The sequence below is a fragment of the Rhipicephalus sanguineus genome, chromosome 3 (assembly GCF_013339695.2).
Source record: "Rhipicephalus sanguineus isolate Rsan-2018 chromosome 3, BIME_Rsan_1.4, whole genome shotgun sequence".
NCBI lineage: Eukaryota > Metazoa > Arthropoda > Arachnida > Ixodida > Ixodidae > Rhipicephalus > Rhipicephalus sanguineus.
This window is the reverse complement of record NC_051178.1, coordinates 208,730,955-208,755,367: the sequence shown is the minus strand read 5'-3', so window position 1 is coordinate 208,755,367 and position 24,413 is coordinate 208,730,955. Positions and strand designations below refer to the sequence as shown.

The 24,413-nt window shown below is 42.7% G+C and overlaps 1 protein-coding gene across 1 annotated transcript in view; it reads right to left on the bottom strand.

Moving 5' to 3' along the window:
• LOC119388189 (mediator of RNA polymerase II transcription subunit 12-like protein) overlaps positions 1–24,413 on the bottom strand; it is a 125,523-nt gene that overhangs the window by 60,542 nt on the left and 40,568 nt on the right. Inside the window, exons 21-28 of the mRNA XM_049413857.1 lie at positions 23,352–23,482; positions 20,324–20,434; positions 19,696–19,837; positions 16,686–16,812; positions 8,402–8,632; positions 6,113–6,236; positions 4,709–4,907; positions 3,394–3,601 (exon numbers count right to left, since the gene is read on the bottom strand). Of these exons, the coding sequence (XP_049269814.1) occupies positions 3,394–3,601; positions 4,709–4,907; positions 6,113–6,236; positions 8,402–8,632; positions 16,686–16,812; positions 19,696–19,837; positions 20,324–20,434; positions 23,352–23,482 (1,273 nt within the window). The remainder of the gene's footprint in view (positions 1–3,393; positions 3,602–4,708; positions 4,908–6,112; positions 6,237–8,401; positions 8,633–16,685; positions 16,813–19,695; positions 19,838–20,323; positions 20,435–23,351; positions 23,483–24,413) is intronic.

The window sequence follows — 24,413 nt, the reverse complement described above, 5'->3', positions numbered from 1 at the left end:
TTGCATGTTATCCACCCTTCGGAACCTGTGGTTCTATCTTTCTGGTCTGCACAGAGTTCATGGTTGGCGTAGCCATGGTCTGTTAGATCACCCCTACTCAATTCTGGTAATGCAAAGTTGCCCCTGTACTTTTCTACTTATGTGTCATTCTTTTGAACAAAATTTCAGTTGCAAGTATACACTTGTCCTTATCTGATCTTCCGTCACCATTAGTGCTGCACTACCAACTCATCACAACACAGAAGCATGGCAATGTCACTACATATTTCTTGTTGTGCAGCCATGGTATGTTTGCCAAAAAAAGAAACACAGGTAAAAACTCCTTACTGTACAGAGATATGCTAGAAGACATGGATGTTAGTGAGGTACACAAGACACATCATGAAATAGTATTGTGCAAATGACAACATGAACACAGTATAGATCCACATATCCTTTCCTGTCAGTAAATCAGTTGTAAGTAGCGAACTGTGTCATGGTCTTTTCTGTGTCCGTGTGATCATTTACGCAATACGATTTCATGATACATAACCAACTAACCCAAACTGCCACCTTGACATAAAACCAGCCAGTGTACCAGTAGCCAGTGTACAGGAGTACACTGGCTACCGAAGGTTGCAATTTAAAGTAGGGGTGTAGTACGAATAGTGAAATTTCATCTCGAATCGAATAGTGCCGAATAGTGGCCAGAAATATCGAATATCAAATACAAAAGATTTTATTGAAAATTGAAAGAAAGAATAAAGAAATGAAATCTGCTCGTGTCCTTGAGCACATAACATGGTGAGTGACTGCTATTGAAAGACTACAAATTGTCATGCAGAAACACAAACTGTTTTAGGTGACCTAGCTTCAGGCTCTCTCGCCGCGATGTAACGGTGTTTCCTGCAGTTCAAAATGGTAGCAGCACCTGAAACTATCTTATTTAGGCTTGTGTGAATAGTGGTTTGGTCGAATAATTTCGAATTGAATTCGAATAGTATATATTACATATTATAAAGAAAAATTAGCATACTTGTCATGACTTAACTAACCTGCAGAATATTTTTTTTAATTGAAACAAGGCATGTGCACACGTCATTCTTTTTGGTTCAAAGGGAAGTGGAAGCAACTTTGAATTGTAGCAGGATTTGACTTCCTGGTAGAATGCAAGGAATAACCTGTAAAATAAGTTACGTTTTAAAATTTACTATACTTAGAGCATATAAACCGGTACAACGAGATTTTAAACTTAAAAAATGATGAATCAATGTGAGAGCAAGTTGTTCATTTAACCTTGAAGTGGGACTTCACGGCAGTGCAAATTTCCCCTGTATATGTGTATTCAAGGCATAGCCCCCCTCCACTGCAGTGAAACCACCTTTACAGGGGGTTACGTGCAGTTTATATATGTTCGTTCGTTCATTTCGAATACTTCGAAATTTGGCATAACTTAAATTCATTTCGAAGCGAATTCGAATACTGTAATATTCGTTCGAATATTCGAGCTGCTCAAATATTCGCACAAGTCTATTATTTACACAAAACGTGTAAATGAGATTGATGGTAACAGCTTTATTACGCGCTTGTTCGGGAGGTTTTTGTTTTTTTTCTGCTGTTACGGGCACGCAGGCATGTTGATAGAAGAGCCAAATTCCAGTCAGCAGCGGCGCTCCTAACCTTGTAACGGCTAAAAGATGGGGGTACGGTAACTGGTTTTTTGTCACTATGGTCACGCAATACGGCTCACCTGACAACACTAATGTTGTGTTTGATTGTCATGAGTGCTCCGGGCCCGAAAATCTTCGAGCACCCGTTCACAGCAGCGTTCTAACTGCGTGCCGGAACAATGAGAGTTTCTGAACAAGTAGTGTGGTGCGGCAGTGGTGACTGCACAACGTGAACAAATTTTCACATGTGAAGCCAATCACCGAGGGTTTCACAAGCCATAGTTGGGATGCTTTACGGCGACTAAGGCATACACAACCAAACTACGCAAGATGTATGTGCTTTTGTTTCTGAAGTGAAGTTGTGAAGGGCTTGATGGTTTTCTCGTGTTCTTTTTTACTTGCGGAAACTACATAATCTCTTTTAAAATCCACACACCCTAATATTCTCACCACCCTAATTTAACCCTTTGAGAGGCACTACCTTCAAATTAAAAAATTTTTCTTAAAATCTGCAGAATATTTAGGAACATGACTTAAGAAAATGTTTTACACCCTTTTCAAAAAAGTGGGCAGAAGAGATGCTGAGAAAAAAGTGGTACATATATGTACCACTGTCTTTCTAGCGTGGCATAAAAAGTGGTACATATGTGTACCACTGTCCTCAAGCAGTACCAAATGAAACAAAAAAATGTCAACAGGAACATTATTTATAAATTTAATGGGACTGTTTACTTTTCGAATTGTTTTAAGCATTCAGGGAACAGCGGAACTTGGTATTTGCTGCAGAGATAGCTACTGTGCATTGATGCCAAACACACACAATGACGACCTGCAGCAGGTGTGCATCAGCCAACGCTATTTCAAGACTACAGTAATTAGCTGCACCTAGAGTAGACTAGGATTGACGCCACTTTTGCAAATAACACCTGCGCTATTATAAAGATGAAGATACTGCCTACTTGCAACTGTACCGGTGCGATAGCTGCCCTATAAGAGCTACAACCATCAGCCAAAATGAAGCCCAAAAATGGTTTGTTGAAAAAAACTGAATAATTAGGGCAGCAAAAATCTGTCTGCTGCAAGTGAATCAATGGGTTCTGTTTTATAAATGGATAAAACGGGACACTTCACAGGCACGTTGAAGCGACGTTTTCAAGGTGCTCATATAGGCCTCTGCAGCAGATAGCGAGCAGTAATCAAGGCACGTGCAAAATCCAATTTGCTGTTCGTGCCACATGTGATAGCAAAGTATAAACTTAAAATAGCCTTCTTCATTACCTTGGTAGATGGTACCACCAGTAAAAGTGGCGGCAATTTTGATCGTTTAATTATCATGGGGGTTTGAAACACAGTGAAAAAGTGGTACACATTTGTACCACTGTCCTACAAAGGATTAAAGTGTTTGCATATAGGTATAAAAGTGCATGATACCAGAGCCGCATGATACTCATTATCTTAGTGCTGAGTTTAGGAAGCATATTTGAAGTGGCCACATACAGATGACATACATCAAATCCTTTCACGGTTTAAATTTCCAGCTCACTCATGTAAGCAGCCCTTTGAAGAAGTGTTATTGCTTCTAACTGAAAGCATGGTGAGACCACCTCAAATGTGTGCAACTTCCCAGAACCATGAAGCACAGGAATTGAGACATTGCAGAAGGATGCCACAAAGAACATGCCAGCAAAGACATTTCTACTCTTCCAAGTTAAAAAAAAAAAATTGCACTTCCGACTGTTGCTACCTCTTTCGTGGGGACTTGAGCCACCGCCTGCCGAGCCACCATTGGCACCATTTCCCGAGCTGCTGCTGCTACTTCCGCCAGCGCTGTTCGCCACTATGGAACCAAATGTGTCAATGCCATTGTTACTGGTGCCAGGGGAAAGCCACGAATTCATGTTGCCACTGCTGCTGCTCTTAGGGTGGCAGATCATGTGCAACAATGTCTCCGCCTGAAACAATGTACAAACACATCGCCTTAAGTTTCCAGTGACTGGTAGAGCAATATTGGATAGTACCTACAATACCACATAGAAGAGAAACCAGGCTAGCTTTAGCGACATATGATAAGGCTGTCAAAAGGAATATTAGGATTGTCACAGTAAATTCCTTAGTTCCAGCACACACACGACACACAAGGCACACTCATGGTGCCATGTTTTTTTGTTTGTTTTTTTTTCGTGCATGTGTGTATCCTTGTGTGCAACCAATGAAGATTGGTCAAGAGGAAATACATCTTTCGCAGGCAATCTTTTGAGGTGTGGCAGCAATGACTGCAGTGTGACACCAAGTGCCAGGGTTTTCGCAGGCTGAAATCTCGACGCTTTCTGGAGGCTGCGGCACTTGTGAACGAACTACGCGATCAGTCACTGCTGGTGACAAACAAAATGGCCATGCAAGAAGCCAAGATTCTTCAGCATGCTGCAGGTTGCCACTGACAGCACCTAATGTCGAGGGCCGTGCCAGGAGATGCAAATCTTGTTGTCAGTGGTCGGGGCAGCTCCTTTGTCCTTTTGTTTATCAGTTTTAGTGTTTAAAACATACACTTTTGCAAGCCGTTCATGACACATTTACTTATATTTTAAATGTAAATATATTGCACAGAGGCTGCTCTATATTTATACAATCTGAAAACAAGCTCTTTGCCCCTTTTAATATTTTGCGGCAGTTGGCCATTAATAATGAGGTGTCAGTATAAAAGCTTAGATTCAGGAACTTTAGAGAAATTTGCAGTGAACCACAATGCAATTCTTTTCCTTGTTTGTTTGCAAGTGTGCTTCTCAGCACTGCACACTGCTTGTTTAACGATTGCAGCAGTCACGTCTCAAATGAAGAGGAAAAGCAAGCTGCACATGCTAGGGCTTGCTCCTATAGATACATGGTTTCATCACTAGACAAGCAAACTATGCTTGCACCTACCAATTGCAAGAATTACAACAATTTCGTTACCACAGCAAACTGTGTCACAAGAAAGCTAGCTTTACAATTATGAAAAGGGTTCATTGTGGCAACTAGAAAAGGTTTAACACTTGGGACACCGAAGAAGTTTCAAAGCGCACCTGTTTGTGTGACAGCATTGGATCCAGCAGCAGATCCGGCGAACAGAGCACATCGGGATCTCTAAGGCAGCGTTCATGAATCCACTGTTGGCTGCAGATTGCACCCAAAGCATACTTGGCAAATTCATTCAGGCCAGCACTGTCTATGCCTGTTCCGCGTGGGGCACCCACGCTGCTTGGATGCCTGCCCAAAGTGGCACTGTGCAACATAAAGGAGTCAAAAGAAAGAGACATAAGACAAGACAAATCGGGAAGTTGAGAAGCACCATGCATAGCTCTGCAATCCAAAAAAAACAATATGGATGACATAAGCTTTCATTACAAAATAGAGACAGGGTAAATGAGGGTTGTGCCTTTTTCAAATGGGCAGTGCGAAAACGAGAAGATGAGAAGAAAAACATCACACCCATTTCAAAAATGCATAACCAATTCCACCTTGCCCAAATGCCAATTCTTCTGCAAATGAGGGTTGGTAAGACATATTCAATGAGCCACAAAAGACCTGACCATACCGTTTGAGAGCTGCAGCAACATGTGGCAGTTAAAGACCTAAATATGAAGGGATTCATTTTGAGCTTGCCACCCATCTGCTAAATGTGCCCTAAACATGTTGTGACCCTGCTCTCTAAGTTACACAAGGCATTGAATTTCTTCTCTATGTCTGTTAACCCGCTTTTTTATCTCTTATGTCGACTGCAATACCTGTGAGCAACTTCAAAATCTGCACGGCTTAAAGAGTCAGATTCGATTCCCCTACCATTAACAGCAATTGGTATTTAGCACAAGGAAACTTAAGAGACGGCACTGCTGCCCAACATATTTCCTATGTCAGGGTCTGCAGTGCTGAAGTTTACGTGCATATAGCTAGTGTTCAATTGGCTGTGCCATTTTACAGCGAACATGGCTCCTAATGAATGTCTGCAACTACAGTATAGACTGCTTTAATGTAAGTTGCCAAAGTCGTGAATATGTGCACTATAAACAAAACAGGCTGCACATGTGCATAACATGTCCAAAGGAGCCACATGTGTCGGAGAACTGAGGCAGGTGACCAAAATGTCTGCATCTATTTAATTATCCGAACGTGTAAGGGGGCCCTGCAACACTTTTTCAATTAATCATTGAATGACTTTATTAAAGGAGCTAATTGCCTCACGAATCAACTGCTGCAAAAATTTTTTAAATCCTTCAAGTACGAGCGGAGTTAGAGGGATTTGTCGCACGCTTTAAGCGCTTTCTCTCTCCTTATATGCATACAATAAGCAGTATGCATTTGACATGGTGTTCTCAGGAATGGTAAATGGGAGTCAGATAAGACTGCATTATAGTCAGTCCTGCACTAAATATGGCTGCATTGCGAGTGGTCTGAGCTGTGCATCATTGTTAGCAGAGACAAGAACTCACGGCACACTGAGGTCAAAGTCTGTGTCATCTATTGGGCCAAGGAGGTCATTGATGCTGGGCTCCCCTTTGCCCTGAGTTGAGTCCAGCTTTGCTTTGGCCTCCAAGGCCGGCGTGCTAGCATCACCTGCAATCACATGCCCTGATCAATATAATGAGATGCTGGTCACAAGCCATATGACGGAAATCGTGCTGCTACAATGACCATCACAAGAATGCTGGGTAAAAAAAAGGGACCTGGCACAAAAGGGGCAACTGTGTCCCGTATTAAAAGGTCTTCACTTATAAAATATTACTTTTTTTCCACATCTTCAATTACACCGTAAATATTAGTAAGTTTTCACAAGACGGAAGAATTGTCACCCACTCATTTTTAGCATGAGGCTACAAGAGAAGACACGGACCATGATGAATATTATATCAAGTGGGGAAGCTGAGAAACCCACATGTGCTACAAATGGGTGGATTACAACGTTTCCCTATCATTAAAAACCGTACACGCAGCTTGATGTGGCACTTCCCCTATGCTTTTCTTGGACAAAGCAATGTAAACAGTGTTTTGAAAGAATAAGCTGACAGCCTAAACTGATTTAGTGTTTGTCATTTGCGACCCTTTACAAAGGCAAAGTGTTAGGTTTAGCTCTTATTCCATGCCCCATTTACAAACAATAAAGCATTGCAGGTGCCTCTGACAAAGCAAGTAGCCATATTCACGGCCAATGCTTTTCAGAATGGATGTCCCATATGTAACAACATCGAATGTGATGCCACATTGCAGCAGAGCGCGTACCATCTACTGGCCGATCGCGAGCAGGGTGTTGGAACGGAACGAAAACCAAAAACGAAAAACGGAAAAAATGATATTTTTGACCGGAATGAAAACGTAACCGAAACGTTATCTATTATTTCGTTCTGGAGTGAAACCGAAATTTTTTCTATCGTTTTTCAGTTCACGAGAAAACTTGGCAATCCGGAACAACTGAGGTAATGATGCATATCTCAGGGTACAGTATTAGTGCATACCTCAGGCAGGAAATCCAAAGCAAAGATATTTTAAAATTGTACGAAAAACAAATATGGTGGCAACCAGAGGTGTTTATATTAACGCAAGTGGACTTTTGCGCGCCCGTCACACAGGCCAGCGTAGAGAGGGCATTGTCGGCACTGAAGTTTGTTACAGCGAAATCTGTTATGAGATCACAACAGCCAAATTTGGCGCCATAGTTGTCCGCCGCCGCTGGTGTCCGTAACCGCTGTCGCGTGAAATAAGAAAAAATGAAATGAGAAAGAAATTTCGAGGATCGGATGGGATTTTAACTCGTGCCTAGCTGTGCGTGGCAGTCGAGTATTCAACCACAGTGTCATGCTGGTGCTCGTAACTTCTTTACAAAAATACTCCTCTGCCTAGCTGTGCGTGGCAGAAGAGTAAAATAGCAACCTAGAGTCACACAATGTGAATTGCTCAAGGAGTCAGTCGTTGAATGATTTCAACCCGTTACGAAGAGCTCAGCCATAATTCTTCATCGTCATTAGCCACAGCACAAAGTGCACATAATGCCTCTCAGATGTGTAGCAGGTACCACGATTCTCCGAAGAATGAGGAAAAATGGCATAGTGGGTGCTTTGCTACTTCAGAAAAATTATGATGATTTATGGCGTAGAGGATACCATGCATGCGTACTTGTATTAGTTTCCCCAAGAGAGTATAGAACGGGCTCTAGAAAGGCCGCTCTTCCTGCTTACGCTGTGACTGTGCTACGTGTTCCGCGCAGGCTTGACGATTTTTTTATGAGGTCAGCGGTCTCGTACAGAGTGCACTCAATCACGTGCTGCTTTTGAGATCGTGCTCACTCCCTTGACACAAAGCATTGAGCCCGCTAAAAAAATCGTAATTGACTTATGAGAAAATAAATACTATGACTTTGAAGCGCATATAGAACTGGTTTGTGCTAGTTGGTAGGAATTCGTGGTACAGTTACTTCCACTCCTCTGAAGAACGTCGAAAGAACGTGTTTTACTCCTATCCCACTTTCTTAATTAAGAGGAGGGCAATAACTATATCACAAATTCAATGTTTTTTTTTATGATTACCTTAACTTCAAATTTCTGCATTAAAGAACCGTTACGAACCGTTACGGAACGTTTTTTCTTTCATTTCGGAACAGAAACGGAACGGAACTTTTTGTGGTGGAACGAAACTAAAACCGAAACAAAAAACAGTTCGTTCCGACACCCTGATCCCGAGTATGCACGCTGACTAGTGCTAAAAACAGTGCCAAGGCAGCCCCATACCGAGCAGCAAGATAGCCTTGAGGACCGCAAGGACTGGCTCAACACGCATGCTGCTGTGAGCGGCCGACAGAAGATGACGATCGCACGGAGATCGGATGAGAAAGAGAGGCCTTGGAAGAGGCGTGGCACTCCCGGCAGGTGGCGTGGAGTCTACTGTGCGGAAGAGCCGCAGCAGTAGGTGGCACGTCAACCGAGCACCCAACTCGGCATCCTGGTCAGCGTCTCCACCCACTGTAAGATAACAGCACCACACAAACATGCATGTAGTAAAGGCTTCCACAACATGCGTACTGAAAAAAGGTGCTGCAAAAACCTTTCATAACACAGTGGAATGTGTTTGATATCGAAGGGTATAGCTTTTCACATATATGTTCAGACGAACAGCAGTATTACACTTGATGCACAACTGTGAACAGACATAGCTAAGAGTATTTTTTGCGAGTGCCTCAGGTATGCCTTAAGGCTATGTCATTAGGTTTGCCTTGAAGTGTGTTTGTAAATGTCATTTTTATTGACATCCAGACTACCAGTGGAAGTACTTTCTTTTTGTTCGCCAAAATCAATACTTGGCTGTGATGTCTAAGGATGTTTGGCTAATGGCTTTGGTGAATACTAGTCACAGACTACCCAGCACCTCCACCACTTGTGATGCAACAGTTAATGCAACCTTTATTAGGCCCCAAAGACACGGCGAAGCAACCACACCCAAGGCACAGATCACAGCTAAGATGAGTCCCCACAACCAAAGACAAAGAAGAACACCACATGATGATGAACAAGTATGGAGAGCGAAGGCGTGCCTAATATACGCCCAATATATACGAAAAGTTGTAGGAATTTTAGGAGGTTGAAAGAAAACCCAGGTAGTCATTCGAACAAAACTGTAGGCTACCTGCTGTGAGTATAGGAAACTGTGGGGGTGCTATCCCCCCTGTAAAGTCGTTTGCGCTTCATGGTACACGCACGTCTCGCGGATTAGCTGCAGTTAGGTTTAATAGCCGCCAAACGAGAGGTGGCACTGTGATTGCGTGGTGTAAGGTGGCGTAATGGCGCAACCCTGCCGGCAAGGATAGATCGGCGTACAGAAAGCAGTGGCGAGCCTCTTTAGGGTAAGGTAGCGTGCATGGATGCACATCTCACGCGGTGGGTCCGTGGGGGATGATACCGCGGCTCGTTTCTGGCGGGCTCCTCATGGCGAGTCGAATGTCGGCGACGCTGCATTCGCGGTACATTGTGTGTGTTATGTTTTCTGTGCACTGTATTGGCATTATATAAGGTTACTTAGAGTGTTACTAGTTGTGTATCAGATTCGGCAGGCGAGCTCGTTGTACGTAAAAGGAGGTTAATAAATTTACACATGGTTGTTGCCCGACAGCGTGAACTGTCTCCATATGTTCCGAGAGTGGTTCATCTACAGACCCCACAAAACCTACTAAGCTCATAAAGTAAAAGCTCGTCAAGATGTACTTTTGGGCTAGTTGGTTCATAATCACAGTAAAACAGTGCCGACGAAAACAAAAGACCAGACGAGGAGAAAGACACGTAACACAAGGTGCACCATTGCAAGGAGCTCCAGAGGCTTCTTCTTGGGCTCGATGGCGAACTTCGGCCCACAGCTTAAGACTTGCTTCGCTGACTCCGGGACCATCACATTGCCGATAACGTGAACAAGGCTTCCACTTACAGGGATTTTTTCTTTGGCGGCAGACCTCGAAGTGTAGCAATACTTGCTGCCACAGCATTTCAGTGGCTGTGTTCACAACACACATCCATTTCCTGCACAGGCTTCCAGCAGGATCCTTCGTTGAAGTCAACCGAATAGATGCTTGAAGGTGGTCCTTGTAGGGGCGAGCTTGCCGCATCCACTCCGATTGCAGAATCTTGCAGACTCTGCTCCCATGTCCGGTTGAAGGTGGGACATGGCCAAAAAGAGCCATGACTTCAGGAGGAAGAACCTTGTGTCTCATGCAAAAGCCCGTCTGTTTTCCACGGCAGTAGGCAACCACAACAAGTGAAACGAAATGTGCTTCTCTACATGTGCTTCTTTCAACCCGGCCTATTTCGCTTCACTCGTCACGATTGCCTACTGCCATGGAAGACAGACGGGCTTTTGCATGAGACGCAAGGTTCTTCCTCCTGAAGTCATGGCTCTTTTTGGCCACATCCAGCCTTCACCCAGACATGATCGGTGTGGATGCAGCAAGCTCGCCTCTACAAGGACCACCTTCAAGCATATATTCAGTTGACTTCAACGAAGGATCATGCTGGAAGCCGGTGCAGGGAATGGATGTGTGTTGTGGACACAGCCACAGAAGTGCTGTGGCAGCAAGTACTGCCTACACTTCGAGGTCTGTTGCCAAGGAAAATCCCTGTAAGCGGAAGCCCCGTTCACATTATCGGCAATGCGACAGTCCCGGAGTCGGTGAAACAAGTGTTAAGCTGTGGGCCGAAGTTTGCCGTCGAGCCCAAGAAGAAGCCTCCAGAGCTCCTTGCAATGGTGCACCTTATGTTACGTGTCTTTCTCCTCACCTGGTCTGGTGTTTTCGCCGGCGCTGTTTTACTGCGAGTAAAAGCTCGTTAATTCAAACTCGAAGGGGACTATAAAACTGTTCGAATTAGCAAAAGGGCACTAGAATGAACGGATATTGCACCACACTGCATGGGCAGAAACCAATGAAGCCACCTCTAGACTCGTTATTACACACTAGGCGCTACTACACGTTTCTGGCAGGTGATTTCGTAAATTAATTTCATGAAGTTCTAACAGCAAACAGAATTAATTGATCAGCCAGTGATATGCCAGAAACAAGCACCGACGTGCATTCATATGAGCAGTGAGTCTTAATGTGAAATATATGACGCTATTTATGCTCCAAAACTCGTTTATTTATATGGCAGAGTTAACGCAATCAAAATGAAAAGTAATCAGTAATTTGCAATTGCTTGCATTTCTTCTGTTGCAACTCATGAGCATCGTTTGCAGCTTGCCCAAGAGCTCCAGCAATCCGAATTCTCATCTGCCGAGAAAAGCAGCTGTTTCGTTGGTTTGCATCTTAGTAAATTTGGTTCGGTTTCGTTTTGCAACACATTGTGATCACTTTGGGCCAACTTCTGTGAGGAGCAATGAAAACCAGGGGCTTCCAGTTCGAATTAACCGTAGTGGATACTGACACGTTCAAATTAGCGGGAGTTCTCCCCCATAGAAATGCGCAGGGCTGTGCTGGGACCAGGGCGTCAGTTCAAATTAACTAAGTCCGAATTAACCAAGTTCAAATTAACAAGCTTTTACTGTATATTCGTCACGGCATTGTCTAATGAAAAAGCAGGTTTATTTACAATTCTTAAAAATACCACAGAAACTAAACAACACCATAGTCAGTGAATGTGGAGTCACCAACTCCAGCATTATTACAAGACATATCAGTTCTATGCAAGTCTTGGAAACCTTCAGGCAGACACTGATTAAGGTTGACATTTACAGTATTATAGACCTGAAGTGGTAAACATCTATTTTGCAAATAAGGCAAAACAACAAGGGAAAAAACCGACCTTTCAATATCACAGTCAAGTCTTTTTTAACGTTATGCTCCCTCAAACATCAGTAACATAATTATAAAGAAACTTTTCCCCTGCACATTACACTTTTCTATCATGCACATGAGCAATGTGAGAAAGCCAGCTTTGTATCCATGAAGTGATCTGTGCGTGAACATTGCCGTATGTCCAACTGCAACGAAACTTTGCACACCTCAAAAAGCCGATTTATAGGCAGTATAGCCGGAGATAAAGCTGCCAAATGTCGCCTTCGAAATGCAAGTGGTTACCTAAGAAAAGAACTTGCCAACAATGCAATTTCTGATACCGAAACAGAAAAAACGACACCATTACGGCTGACTAGAAGTGACGCAGACCCCAGCCCAACAAACCGACCAATGCAGGTAAATCGTCTGCTCTGCGCTCCGAAGTATGTGCTTTGCGGCCTGCGCCCCATTCTTTTTTTTTTAAGTAACGAAGAAATGAACATCATAATGGCGGTAAATCGAGCTAGTTAGCTGTTCATAATAGTAAAATACAGTGCGAAAACAACAGATGAGCACACAGAGACAAACGAGCGCTGTTTGTATCTGTGTGTTCATCCGTTGTTTTCGCACTGTTATTTTACAGTAACAAAGAAAAAAACTATGTAAACATGCAGCGTGAAGGAAACACGGATACGTGCTCATAAGGGTTCTTGTGCACATTAAAGGGACACTAAAGGCAAATAACAATTTATGTCAGAGTGAAAGCCCAATGTATGACAACTTCTAAAACGGCAATATTATCAACAGCAGTGCCCCACTTACCGAGAAATTAAGCTAAATGTATCACATGATGAGCGCCACGAGTGGGACATTTTCGAGGTGATCCCAATGACGTATGGAAGTCGGCCTACAATAAATCACTAGTAATCGAACTAGCAGCAGTAAAAAAAGAACATTCCGAGCATCAAAAGACGTAATAAAATGCTGTTTGTTCGTTTCCGCTTGATTCATGAAAAACAAAACCTCCGTGGCGTTGCCATGGGGAACGGCGCGCGTGGTTCAAAGGTTCCGTTTTCGCCGAACTGCGCCTCGCCCGTCTCAGTGGTAGTTTCGGGATCGCGTACTGCCATGCGTGTTTTGCGCGCTCGTGAAAGTCGCTCTGACAGAAAGTTCGACAAAATGCCGCATGCGTGTGATATTGCCGGATGCCCGAATGGTGCACAACACCAGTGTTGCAGCAAGGAAACCGGTGTGTCTTTTCACTGGGTGCCGCGGAATGAACCCTTACGCTCGAAGTGGCTTAGTGTCATGCCATTGCGCCAGTGTGCTAAACAGTCAAAACCTCTGCGTGCTCGCTGCCCTTTCGTACTGAGGATTACGAGACCAACTGCAACTTGGTGAAGGCTTTGAATGTGCCCATCCGAGCAAGTCTTTGCCGCAGCACCGTTGTTGCTACTGTGGGTCCCGCTACTTCCGCTCGGCTGCTACTAGTGTCGGCGGCCGCACAGTAAAAGCGGGCAACGTTGGGCACGGCAGCAGTGACGTATGAAAGTCGTATTTTCAGGTGGGAGATTTGAAGCGTGCTAACGCAATGCGGACCACTAAAAACGTGATTTTATTTCAAAATAAGCACTTCCTTGGCACAAAAGCAGCACTACGAGGTTTCTGGACCACTATTTCAACAATCAACGTCGACTTAATATTTGCCTTTAGTGTCCCTTTAAAGCGTTCTCGAAGTAACGGCTGCCCACTTTGCACCTACTGTCTCGTCCTGCTTTCTTGGAGAACTCGCTAGTTCACAATAAATGATGATGCTGGCTTATGCTTCAGGTATTCTCACTTCGTTGATAGACTACGGACGGTAAGACAACATTAATATTGATGCTCGGTTTGTCACACTCCTATGTCTACTGAAAGCGTCCTTGCATTTCTGTAAACATCTGTCTGACTGCGCCCAAAACTTTTATATTAAACCTGATGTAGCACAATTTGTTTTCTTAAAATAAGTTTACGTGCTTGAATTCCTTTGAACCCACTAAGAGTGTCCAACCGAGCACGAATACATTTTTATCGAACTTTGCTGCTTTGAATACTTGCAACTAGATGGCGAGCCAATCAACTTTTAGAGCTTTGGTTACCCGCGTGTAGATGGCAGAGTAAGTTTAGCGGTTTGCGGGGTGTCGTTTTAACGGTTTTACGCTATACTAAATCTTTTTCAAATAGCACTATGCTATATTTTAGAGTGCAAAAAAAAACATGCTAACGCAAGAACTTTACGCTATACTAAAGCTGTCTAATACGAATACCTCGTGTCACCGGCGCTTCTCCAAACGCTGGTTGGGGCTTTTCGCTGTTGGGTTTGCAGTGGTAGAATATTGAAGACACTGCGTCAGGATTCAAGATTCTTTTCATTTTCAACGGCATTTGGGCGAAGAGACACATGTCGTACATAAAGTCATCAGCTTTGAAGTGCGCCGCCTAAAGCACCGTGCTCTTCGATAGCTCCCATTCCTTTCGCCTCACTGCGATAGCCTGCAGCTTTTGGAGCTTTATGTTTTTTGTAAAAGCGTGAAAGCTGGTCCAGGCCATGACATACGTGCTCCGGCAGCCAATGGCCGTGCATTTCATTGACACCGTACTACAAAAGAGCTGAAACTCTTCTGAATTAGCCACCCATAGAGGGGCATCACGCAGAAAAGGAATGGAGGCGGCCAATGCGGCTGCAGAGAGTTCTGCTCAAGAGCAGCGGCAGGCTGGCATTTAGGTAATTTCTGTTTGTATCCGATTTGCACACTGCTAGCGCTCCACGTTGTCTGTTAGCTGACAATTAGAGCACTGACTATAAATTAAATACGTGACTGCAAGATTTTTCACAGACATTATCATTACTTGCCCAACATATACTACGCATTCCGAGCCAATTCTGCCCAAGTCAAATCTCGTTGCAGTTGACCATTAAGGATATAAGAAGCATATCGCAAAGCAAGGTCAGCAAATGGAACAAACACGCACCGCTCACAGGGCATAAACAGCTAAGCAGAAAGCATGAAGAGGATGAACAGCTGGCATTGTAGTTGGTACTGACATGGCAGTAGCAACGCAATGTCAGTTCTGCACAGCATTTAACAGTGTTTTGCCTGATGCTGCTTGTCACGTGGAAAGAGGAACCATATTTAGGCCTGTGGTTCTTGTTGTTATTAATGCTCAAGCAAGATACACAGCACCTGTAGTGGCCTGCATTTTTATTCTGACAACACTTCAAGAAAACATTGTGCTTACCACTATCGTGAATGAATATGCAAAATTTCACATTTGAATCAGACAGTTGTACTCTTTTCAGGAACTGGCTATTCTAATCAAGGCTAACAAAACTTCGAAGTCTTGATTATGCGCTATTCTATGAAAACGCTACCGACGAAGAAGACGTACAGACGAACAGAAGTAGACGAGACAAAGCGCAACTTTCAACTGATTTATTTCGTGCGTTGTTCAAATATATATCGAGTACAAGGCACACGTCAGAGTGATAACACACACATACCCTCGCCTACACGTCATCCACCCTTCGCGTTTTCACTACAAGATTTACTTCTGCAGAAGATAAATGTAAAGACGGCATGCTCACGCAGTTTTTTTCCCCCAGAGAAGCCATGATGGCTGCTTCAGAAACCAATCTCTCTTTTTCATCTTTCACATGTTTTACAATTTTTGTTTTTTCAAATTCGGGTGCGCACGAGCATCGATTACAATGTGTTGCTAGATTCCCTGGGTGGGTGACATGCTCGCAATTGTACCGATGCTCTCTAAGTCTTGTGTTAATGCATCTCGAGGTTTGTCCTATATATTGTTTTCCGCAGGTTAGCGGTATACTGTACACTACTTCTACTTCTATGTACATAATGTATCACATAGACTAAAAAAGATAGCGAACAAACATGACGTCCCTGTTGTATTCTCAGCACCACAGAAACTGATAAGTCTTTGTAACAAAGTCAACAATGCAAATGAAACCACAAAAAGCAATAGATGTCAGATAAAACATGCGCAGAGGTTTGTCGAGTGCGAAGTAGAAGTAGTGTACAGTATACCGCTAACCTGCGGAAAACAATATATAGGACAAACCTCGAGATGCATTAACACAAGACTTAGAGAGCATCGGTACAATTGCGAGCATGTCACCCACCCAGGGAATCTAGCAACACATTGTAATCGATGCTCGTGCGCACCCGAATTTGAAAAAACAAAAATTGTAAAACATGTGAAAGATGAAAAAGAGAGATTGGTTTCTGAAGCAGCCATCATGGCTTCTCTGGGGGAAAAAAACTGCGTGAGCATGCCGTCTTTACATTTATCTTCTGCAGAAGTAAATCTTGTAGTGAAAACGCGAAGGGTGGATGACGTGTAGGCGAGGGTATGTGTGTGTTATCACTCTGACGTGTGCCTTGTACTCGATATATATTTGAACAACGCACGAAATAAATCAGTTGAAAGTTGCGCTTTGTCTCGTCTACTTCTGTTCGTCTGTACGTCTTCTTCGTCGGTAGCGTTTTCATAGAATAGCGCATAATCAAGACTTCGACATGAACCAACTAGCCCCAATCATCGCCTTGCTAACAAAACTTACTGAAGTCACAAACAGTTTTAGTGGCTGCTGTCATAAAATCCTCGAAGATCCTGTTTTTCTCAGATTCCATGACCCATGGACTCTTAATGTTCACTGTACAAATATGCAGAGAGCCACAGAATGCAAGACGGCAACGCACCAGGGCTAGCAGATAGCAGCGACGGTATGGCCACATGCACTACAAAATCCTGGAGGGAGAAGCAGCGCCTCGCTACCAGGATGCACGTGAAGACTGCCAGGTTGTCGTGGATGGACAGGTCTCCCACCTGCAGGCATGGCACCACATTTTATGGCTGCAGTTCCTCTCACAGAACACCTGTCTCTGTCATCTCAAAGTGCACCGACATCGCTACAAGGGCCACATAAGGCTGCAACTAAGCTATAAATAATTACAATGCTAAATTGAGAAGCACAGATTAATTACAGTGTACTGGCACAGGCATAAGGAGCCCACACTAAAGGTTTTTGCTCAAGTATTGCCATAGAGTGTCACTCAAGTGCAGTGAGCACTGCAGTTAACAAGAGGTGCTGCCGCCATTTGCCAAGTTTAATGTGCAGCTTCAAGTAAAGGGATGTTCAGGAATATGGGAGTATAAGCCAACAGCAACACAGATGATAAAGATTGATTATTATCACTGTCAGAACATTCATTCCCCATACATGAAAACAGTCTTTCATAAATTTTAACACAACGTCACACGAGTATTCTGGAACGAGTAGGTAAGGCAGCCAGAGAGGTGGGGTGTCGACATGCACAGCGTGAGCACAAACTTTTATTTTCTGCAACGTCCAACATAATGTGGGTCGGAGGTTGTAGGCCGAACTTAAAAAAGGATCTGTTCAGCCTGAGCCAAAAGAAAGTAAAATTTCATTTTTATTTCTTCTTTGGCTCACTAAACTCACGCACGTAAATGTTCGGCTACAATGACGCAAGTAGTGCATCAGTGCCTTTTAAAGGTCCCTGCATTATCTTTCTGAAATTATGTAAGTGGTTAAGCTACAACTAAAGTGAATCATTTGCACCTCAACTTAAAAGGACACTAAAGAGCAAAACGATTTTTCTTGCATTAGTAAAGTTGTCTTCCACGATACCAAAAACACCACGCTTGATGCGAGAAGACGCTTAATAAGCGAAAAAACACGCAAAAAGAAAATACAGGTGGCGACGCCACCTTGGAATTCCCGCACCATTTGCCGTGACGTTACATATTTTTGATGGCGCCTGCTTGGGCCTGTGTAGTTCCTAAGCGGTTAAATCGAAGTACATTGTCCTCTGAGGGGGCCAGAGACTTGACATAATGAGTTTGTGGAAATTTCATCACGCCAGTGGCGCCAAAATACGTTAAATGCTCTTTGAAATGTTTTACGTCACGAATTACAAAGTTCGGCGCGAAATTTAAAAATGAAACTTTGAACTTGGTTTTCTCCTCTAACAATAAACCTATGGTGGTGAAATAAACTACACAAGAGTTCTCCGAGCACACTTTATCAATCTAAATCAATTCATGGTTTCTCTTTAGTGTCCCTTTAAATAAAGCACATTGTGTCCAGGAAGCTATGAGCAATTAGAGGTTGCCCTCCCTCCAAGCCATGCTCTTCTTAACTTCTTTGCCGAGCAATCAGAGCTAAAGCTCTGCCCTGCTCACACATGCCACATTTTATCCATCGGGTTGATCTCTGTTCCACCAGGTGCTGCCAAAAATCAGGCCGCTAGGCCACTCGCTCTCCCTGTACGAATGTGAAAAAGCCGATCAGGTCAGGGTGACATATCAAAACAACACCATGTTCCAAAACATGGGTGCCCAAGAACTAGGCCTGGCTTCATGCTGTGATCTGTAGCAACAAGCATGTTTAAAATCTTATAGTAAGTTACATACTTTAAGCAGAGCGCTTACATCAATGATCAGAAGGGCACTAGCGCCCACTGGCTAGAAAAACTCACATGTTAAAAGATTTAATTTTACAATACTATGCATACGGCATTCATAGAACATGAAAAGGACCTCAACACAGTACAGATATCAGATGTTTTGGAGGCATTGAATCTCTGAGAAGTAGTTGAGACATATATACAAATACCATAGCCAAGATCAACAAAGATTCCACAGCAACCCTGCTTCTGCACAAGGAAAGCAAAAAGATTGCCATCAAGAAAAGGGTCAGCAAGGTGGTACAATCTCTTAATGCTCTTTACTATATGCTAAAAAAAAAGCATTTACATGACTAGACTGGGAAAAGATAGGAATGATGTTTAGCAGAAAGTATCTCATCAGCTTAAAAGGTTTGTAGATCCCACACTGCTCTTCGGCAATGATGGTGATGAAGTGCAAAAAAATAATTCAAGACCTTAACCGAGAAAGTGTTGAAATATGGTTGAAGATAAATGTGCAGAAGACAAAGATATTGTTTGGTGGCCCTGTGAGAGTGAAGAGTTTCAAAAATTGTCAACCGGGCCCTTGAATACGTACAAGAGTATGTATATTTAGGTCTGTTAACACAGGAGTCTTTTCATGCAAAGGAAATCCACTGAAGAATATGGATTGGCTGAACATGTATGGCAGACATTCCTAAATCACGACTGGCAGCTTACCTATAACACGAAAGCGGAAGGCGTGCCACTATTGCATTCCACAAACACTAACATACAGGGCAGAAGTTTGGAAGATGACAAAGAAACTTGAGAAGAAGTTAAAAACTGCACAATGTGTGATGGAATAAAAAACAATAGGCATAACCTTAAGAGAGGAAGGGAGCAGAGTGATTTAGAGAACAAACAGCAGTAGCCTTGCTTCCACAATGAGAAAATGTGGACCTGAACGGGTCTTGTAATGCATAGGACAGAAAACCAAAGTTCATTGAGAGCGGCAAAATGGCTATAAAGGCATAGAAAACACAGCTGAGGGTGGTGATGAGATAGGTGGGGTGATCAAATTAAGAAGTTAGCAAGCATAGAATGAAACCAGCCTCGCACAAGACAGCGCGAATTGGAAATCTATGGGAGAAGTCCTGCAGTGGACACAGAATAGGCTAATGACGACGGTTAACTAATCAACCAGGTACCTTGAAAGGTACCTGGTTTCTAAAGCCAGGTACCTTTAGAGCCAGGTATCGCTAAAAATTCAGACACGCAGAGGTAACTTGATACTCACATCAACTTGAGTCAGGACGTCAATGAAGCCACACGTATGATTAGATGAACAGCAAAGAGCTTTGAGGACACCCAGCCATTCAGCACTAAGCAGACCACAACTGGCAGTAAGTTCAGCACACAGGAGAGAGATGTCATTCAGCCTGGAAGAAATACATAACACGTGGTATGTCACAAGAACTACAGCAGCTGTTCCCAATAAGTATGCCTGCTTTCTTTGGCCCCGACAGTGGCATCTATACACGTAAAAAGAGCTAACACTTCAACAGTTGACACAGCCAAGCATTGATCTACTTATACTGCTACATATCCTAGAATATATAGACATGTACTGAAGACATCACATAGAGCAAGGTTTGGTACAGAAGTACAAAGACTGTGGGGTTTCAGAAGACTTGGAAATGAAATTTTGATATTTTGATTTAGTTAGTAGACATGAAATTTACAGACTAAGCATACTGTCAGGTTAAACATGGCATTTTTTTTCCCAGTTGAGTCAAGCAAAACTAAATAATGCACAGTACAGCTTAAAACTGCAGCAGAAAAAGTAACATTTTGAATGTAGCTGTAGGCTTCCCTATTTTGAAGACTGTCCAGCTGACAGCCCAATTTTCAGAGGAAATCCGTACCTGTCTGCATCTTGTGCCACAGAGATGCTCTGAACAGCATTGCAAACAAAGCTGTACCTAAATGCAGAATTTTCACTGAGCTGTTTGATTTGTTGGGGATCAACCCTAACCCTGGAAATAGAGAGGAAAAAAAGAAAAATTAAGTTCTGACTTGGGCACTCTACAGAAATCATACCACTTCTGGATTCGATTAATTATCAGGGTTTATTAACTATCAGGAACAGCACAGACGCTGTCCTCAAGCTGGTAACTTGTATCAATGACAAAACACTTGTACACAAGAGAAGTTTCCTGAGCACAGGCCCTGGCCTAGTTCTGCAATGATAAACTAGAAAGTACAGTTAAAACTCAATCTAATGAAACCCGATTTACGAATTTCCCGATCTAATGAAGAAACTTCCATTTCCTGGCAAGAATTCACAGGGTTCAGTGTTGCCATCAACTCAAACTAACGAGGCTATTATGGCACTCAACCTAATTCAACGAAGTTTTCCCAGAATAAATGAGTAAAAAATGAAGCCATTTCTTTCTAATTTTGACAAAAACTGTTTTTTTTTTTCCAGGCGTGTGCTGTAATGCATTCACGTCAAAACATCAAGCCACCCTGGTTTTATTTTGACGATGCTGTATGTCGTGCCCATGCACAGAAAAACAAACTTAACAGTCAGTAACGCTTTTACGCAAAATGGCACTAGGGGACTGTGGTGGTTTGCTGTTCCTGTAAATGCTCCCCTGAGAGCACGATGGTTGCTATCGTTATTTAATGGTTATGCGAGAAATGACACAAATTTTCTTCTTGCAACTTTCTTGCTCTGCCTGCTCACACAGTTGCAGCATTCGTACTTCCAGTTTTTGCGTATCGGCAGCTTGTCATAGATTCACGTGACCGTCGACCTCGCCTGTATCGCTCAGACATGGGAGGCTCCATGTCCAGGCTGCCTTGGCGGACTTTTCACACGTGCAGGCAAGTGTCAATGGCAAATAAAATGCTGCAGTAGTTTTCGGGTGTCGCTACGTTACAATTTTATATTACGAAGGGCCAAAAAAATCCCTTTCTCGATTTTACAAACTTCCCGACTTAATGAAATAATTCGAGCACAGTCATTACATCGTTAAATCGAGTTTCAACTGTAGATACCTAATGCAATTCAAACTTGCTAATCCTCTCTCTTGGCATGTTTATAAAATCTAGCTTGAATAATGGCAAAAGTTGGAATGCCTCTCTCTGGCACACCAATTTCTTAACTTAAGGGGGGGACGTGGCAATGGGAATGGTAAGCAAAATGCTTTCTTGGGCTAGTTGGTTCATGACTTCTGTGTTAAAACTGTAACGCAAAACATCACAAGGACCGACAAAGAACACAGGACTGGGGCTATAGTAGCGGCAGTCCCATGTTCTTCGTCGGTCCTTGTGTTGTTTCGCGCTACAATTTTAACACAGAAGGGAATGGTAAATTTCGTCAAAGTGTTCAATTTTTCAATTTATTTTTTTTTGCCTAATCCTCAAACCATCTTTTACATCATGGTGAAATAATACAATAAAATAAGCAGTAGAAGTTGAGAAACAAGCATTTTACTAGTGTGCTGTCATCAAAAACTGTGCTGTCACCCAAAACTATGACAAAACCGGGCTTCAGAAAATTAATATATTGCCACGTGCGTTTCTTATTATCACTTTTGCTGTATTCGGTTTCCGCCCACAAAGACTGTCAGCAATGCTCAGCGCAAACCGCGCCTCACTGTTTGAGAAGCTTCCTGATTATTGTAGATCGTTTTGTTAAGATTGCGCTCAAGACGCGAACACTCGAGCTTATTCTAGAGTGCGCGGCAACCAGCGATAACGCTGGGATATTCGACGGCACATGTATAAATACCGACACGCTTCACCGCTTGTCATTTTTTCAACGGCCGATGCCCAGTTCGCCGCTATCAGTGTACAGCGTGTATTGCTGTAGTTTGAGTTTTCATTTCCCGGCCACAAGTTCGGCCAAATAAAGAGTTTCATCTTGACCACTCCAGCTGTTGTCTTCGTCGACGTCACGACCCCGTGACAATACTGTAGCTTCCTCTTGGCACAGTGCAGTCATCTTGGCATCATTGTAAAGAGGAGAGATCGGAGTTCAAGACAACCCTAAACCTGCATTTATCCAATGAAAAATGTAACCAGCTTCCTTCTGAGTTCTGTTTCCTTAGCTTTGTGCTCCGTTTTGGTTGAGCTGCATTTTCTCAGCATTACTTTTTTGTACAGTTGCTGTCAGTCATCCCTGTGCCATTTCACAACAAATAAAGATATAACCATTCCGTTTTTTGCACCTGAAACATTGGTGAGTGCCGTAAGGCTGTCCATATTTGCCTGCACATCGTATAGATTTTTTTTAATTGGCTTTTTGTAAAAGTTGTTAGCAAGACAATATGTACAGGCCATTTAAAAAAATGTTTGTGCGCTTATTTGAATATTAACAAATAAACCAATAGCTTTATGGCGCAGAATGGGCCTTTATGAATATTCGTATGCAAAAATCTTGATGAACTTGTGTCTAATTCATTAATTAATTTTGGGATGACAATGAGAGCTTATCAGATGTTGCAACTCAAAAACTACAACAGATAGCTCTAAACTGATTTCAGTTATGATATCAGCATAACAAATCACATCTGCATGCCAAATTTCGTTACTTTATCCCCATAAATAACAAAAGAAGTTTTTCATTGCCACTCATCCCCCTTTCATTGCACAAAAACACAGCCTTACTTGCTAAAGCATGAAACTAAGTGGTCAAAATTCTTCTGAGCCTCTCCACTACGGCATCTCTCATTACTTCAGTGTTAACGTGAGGCAATAAATCCACAAATCAATCAATCAAACTTTTTCATGCTCAAACTTATAAAACAACAACAGGCTCAAAGGAAGAAAATGACCATATGTAACTACTATAATGCTGGAATCTGATCAAGTTTACTTGACCTAATTCGGGAACAAAGGCATTTTGTTAAAGAACACAAGGCAGTTGATACCAACACTGCTTACCTGGGGTTATTTACACATTCAATCATGTACGAACTGTCCCAACGAAGGTTGAGAGATGATGGTGTTTGAGACGCATACAGTGTTTGCTTGACTTTTGAATAGAAAGAGCCAAAAATTTCGGAATGTTTGGACTGCAATGAAGACAGGAAACACCACAACGTTCAATAAATGTGGAAAAATAAAGTTCCATATAGTGTGAAAAAAGAAAGGATATAATTAAATCCAGTTACATCGAACTCAAAGGAGATTGTGAAAAACTTTGATACATCAATAACTCAAGCTTTGACAATATATCTGAGAACTTTTCACATCTTGGACGGCTTCTTGAGATGTTAAAAGCAGAAATCTACAAATTTGTTTTTCCAAGACCACATTGAAGGCATGAAAGGTTACCTATTTTTCATTCATGCCTTCTCACAGAATGCATGTATTGGACAAGGAAGCATTTTGTATTTTTGAAGCAGTATGGCAGTCCTCAAAAATAACGAACTGCCACAGATGGTATACATCATTGCGTCGTAATTAGTCTCTCCGCTATTAGCATTCTTCACTGCATTACACTGCTGTGTTGCAGTGGAGCTTATTAATGCCGGTCCATCGTTAAGTGATGCAAATAAAATCCTGCATGAGCCATCCATATTTTGAAACTTGCACCTTGTTCATTTTTACATGTATATTTACACTTCCCTTCAGATTTAGTGCATTGTTTTACAGCCCCGCCAAAACACAGCCATTTCGCCAGCATAAATATTCACGACGATGTATGAAGTTCACTTAAAGGACCCCTGACACCAAAATTGAAACCTCGAGATCTTTGTGTTGTTTGACTTTCCTGTATACGGGGGCACATCTGAGCGATTATTAGTGACGAACGTTGCCTTTAAGATATCTTAATTTGGTTTTAAAGTAAGCGTGAGTGCTCACTTGAGTTGGCTGCACCTTGCGACATCCTGGTACGACGTAGATAGAGGCCCCGTGTGACGTTCCACAAGTAAAGCAAGTACTGTGGACGTCACAGAAGGTTTGCAGGGCGCACGTGCACAATACGACGACTGGCACTCG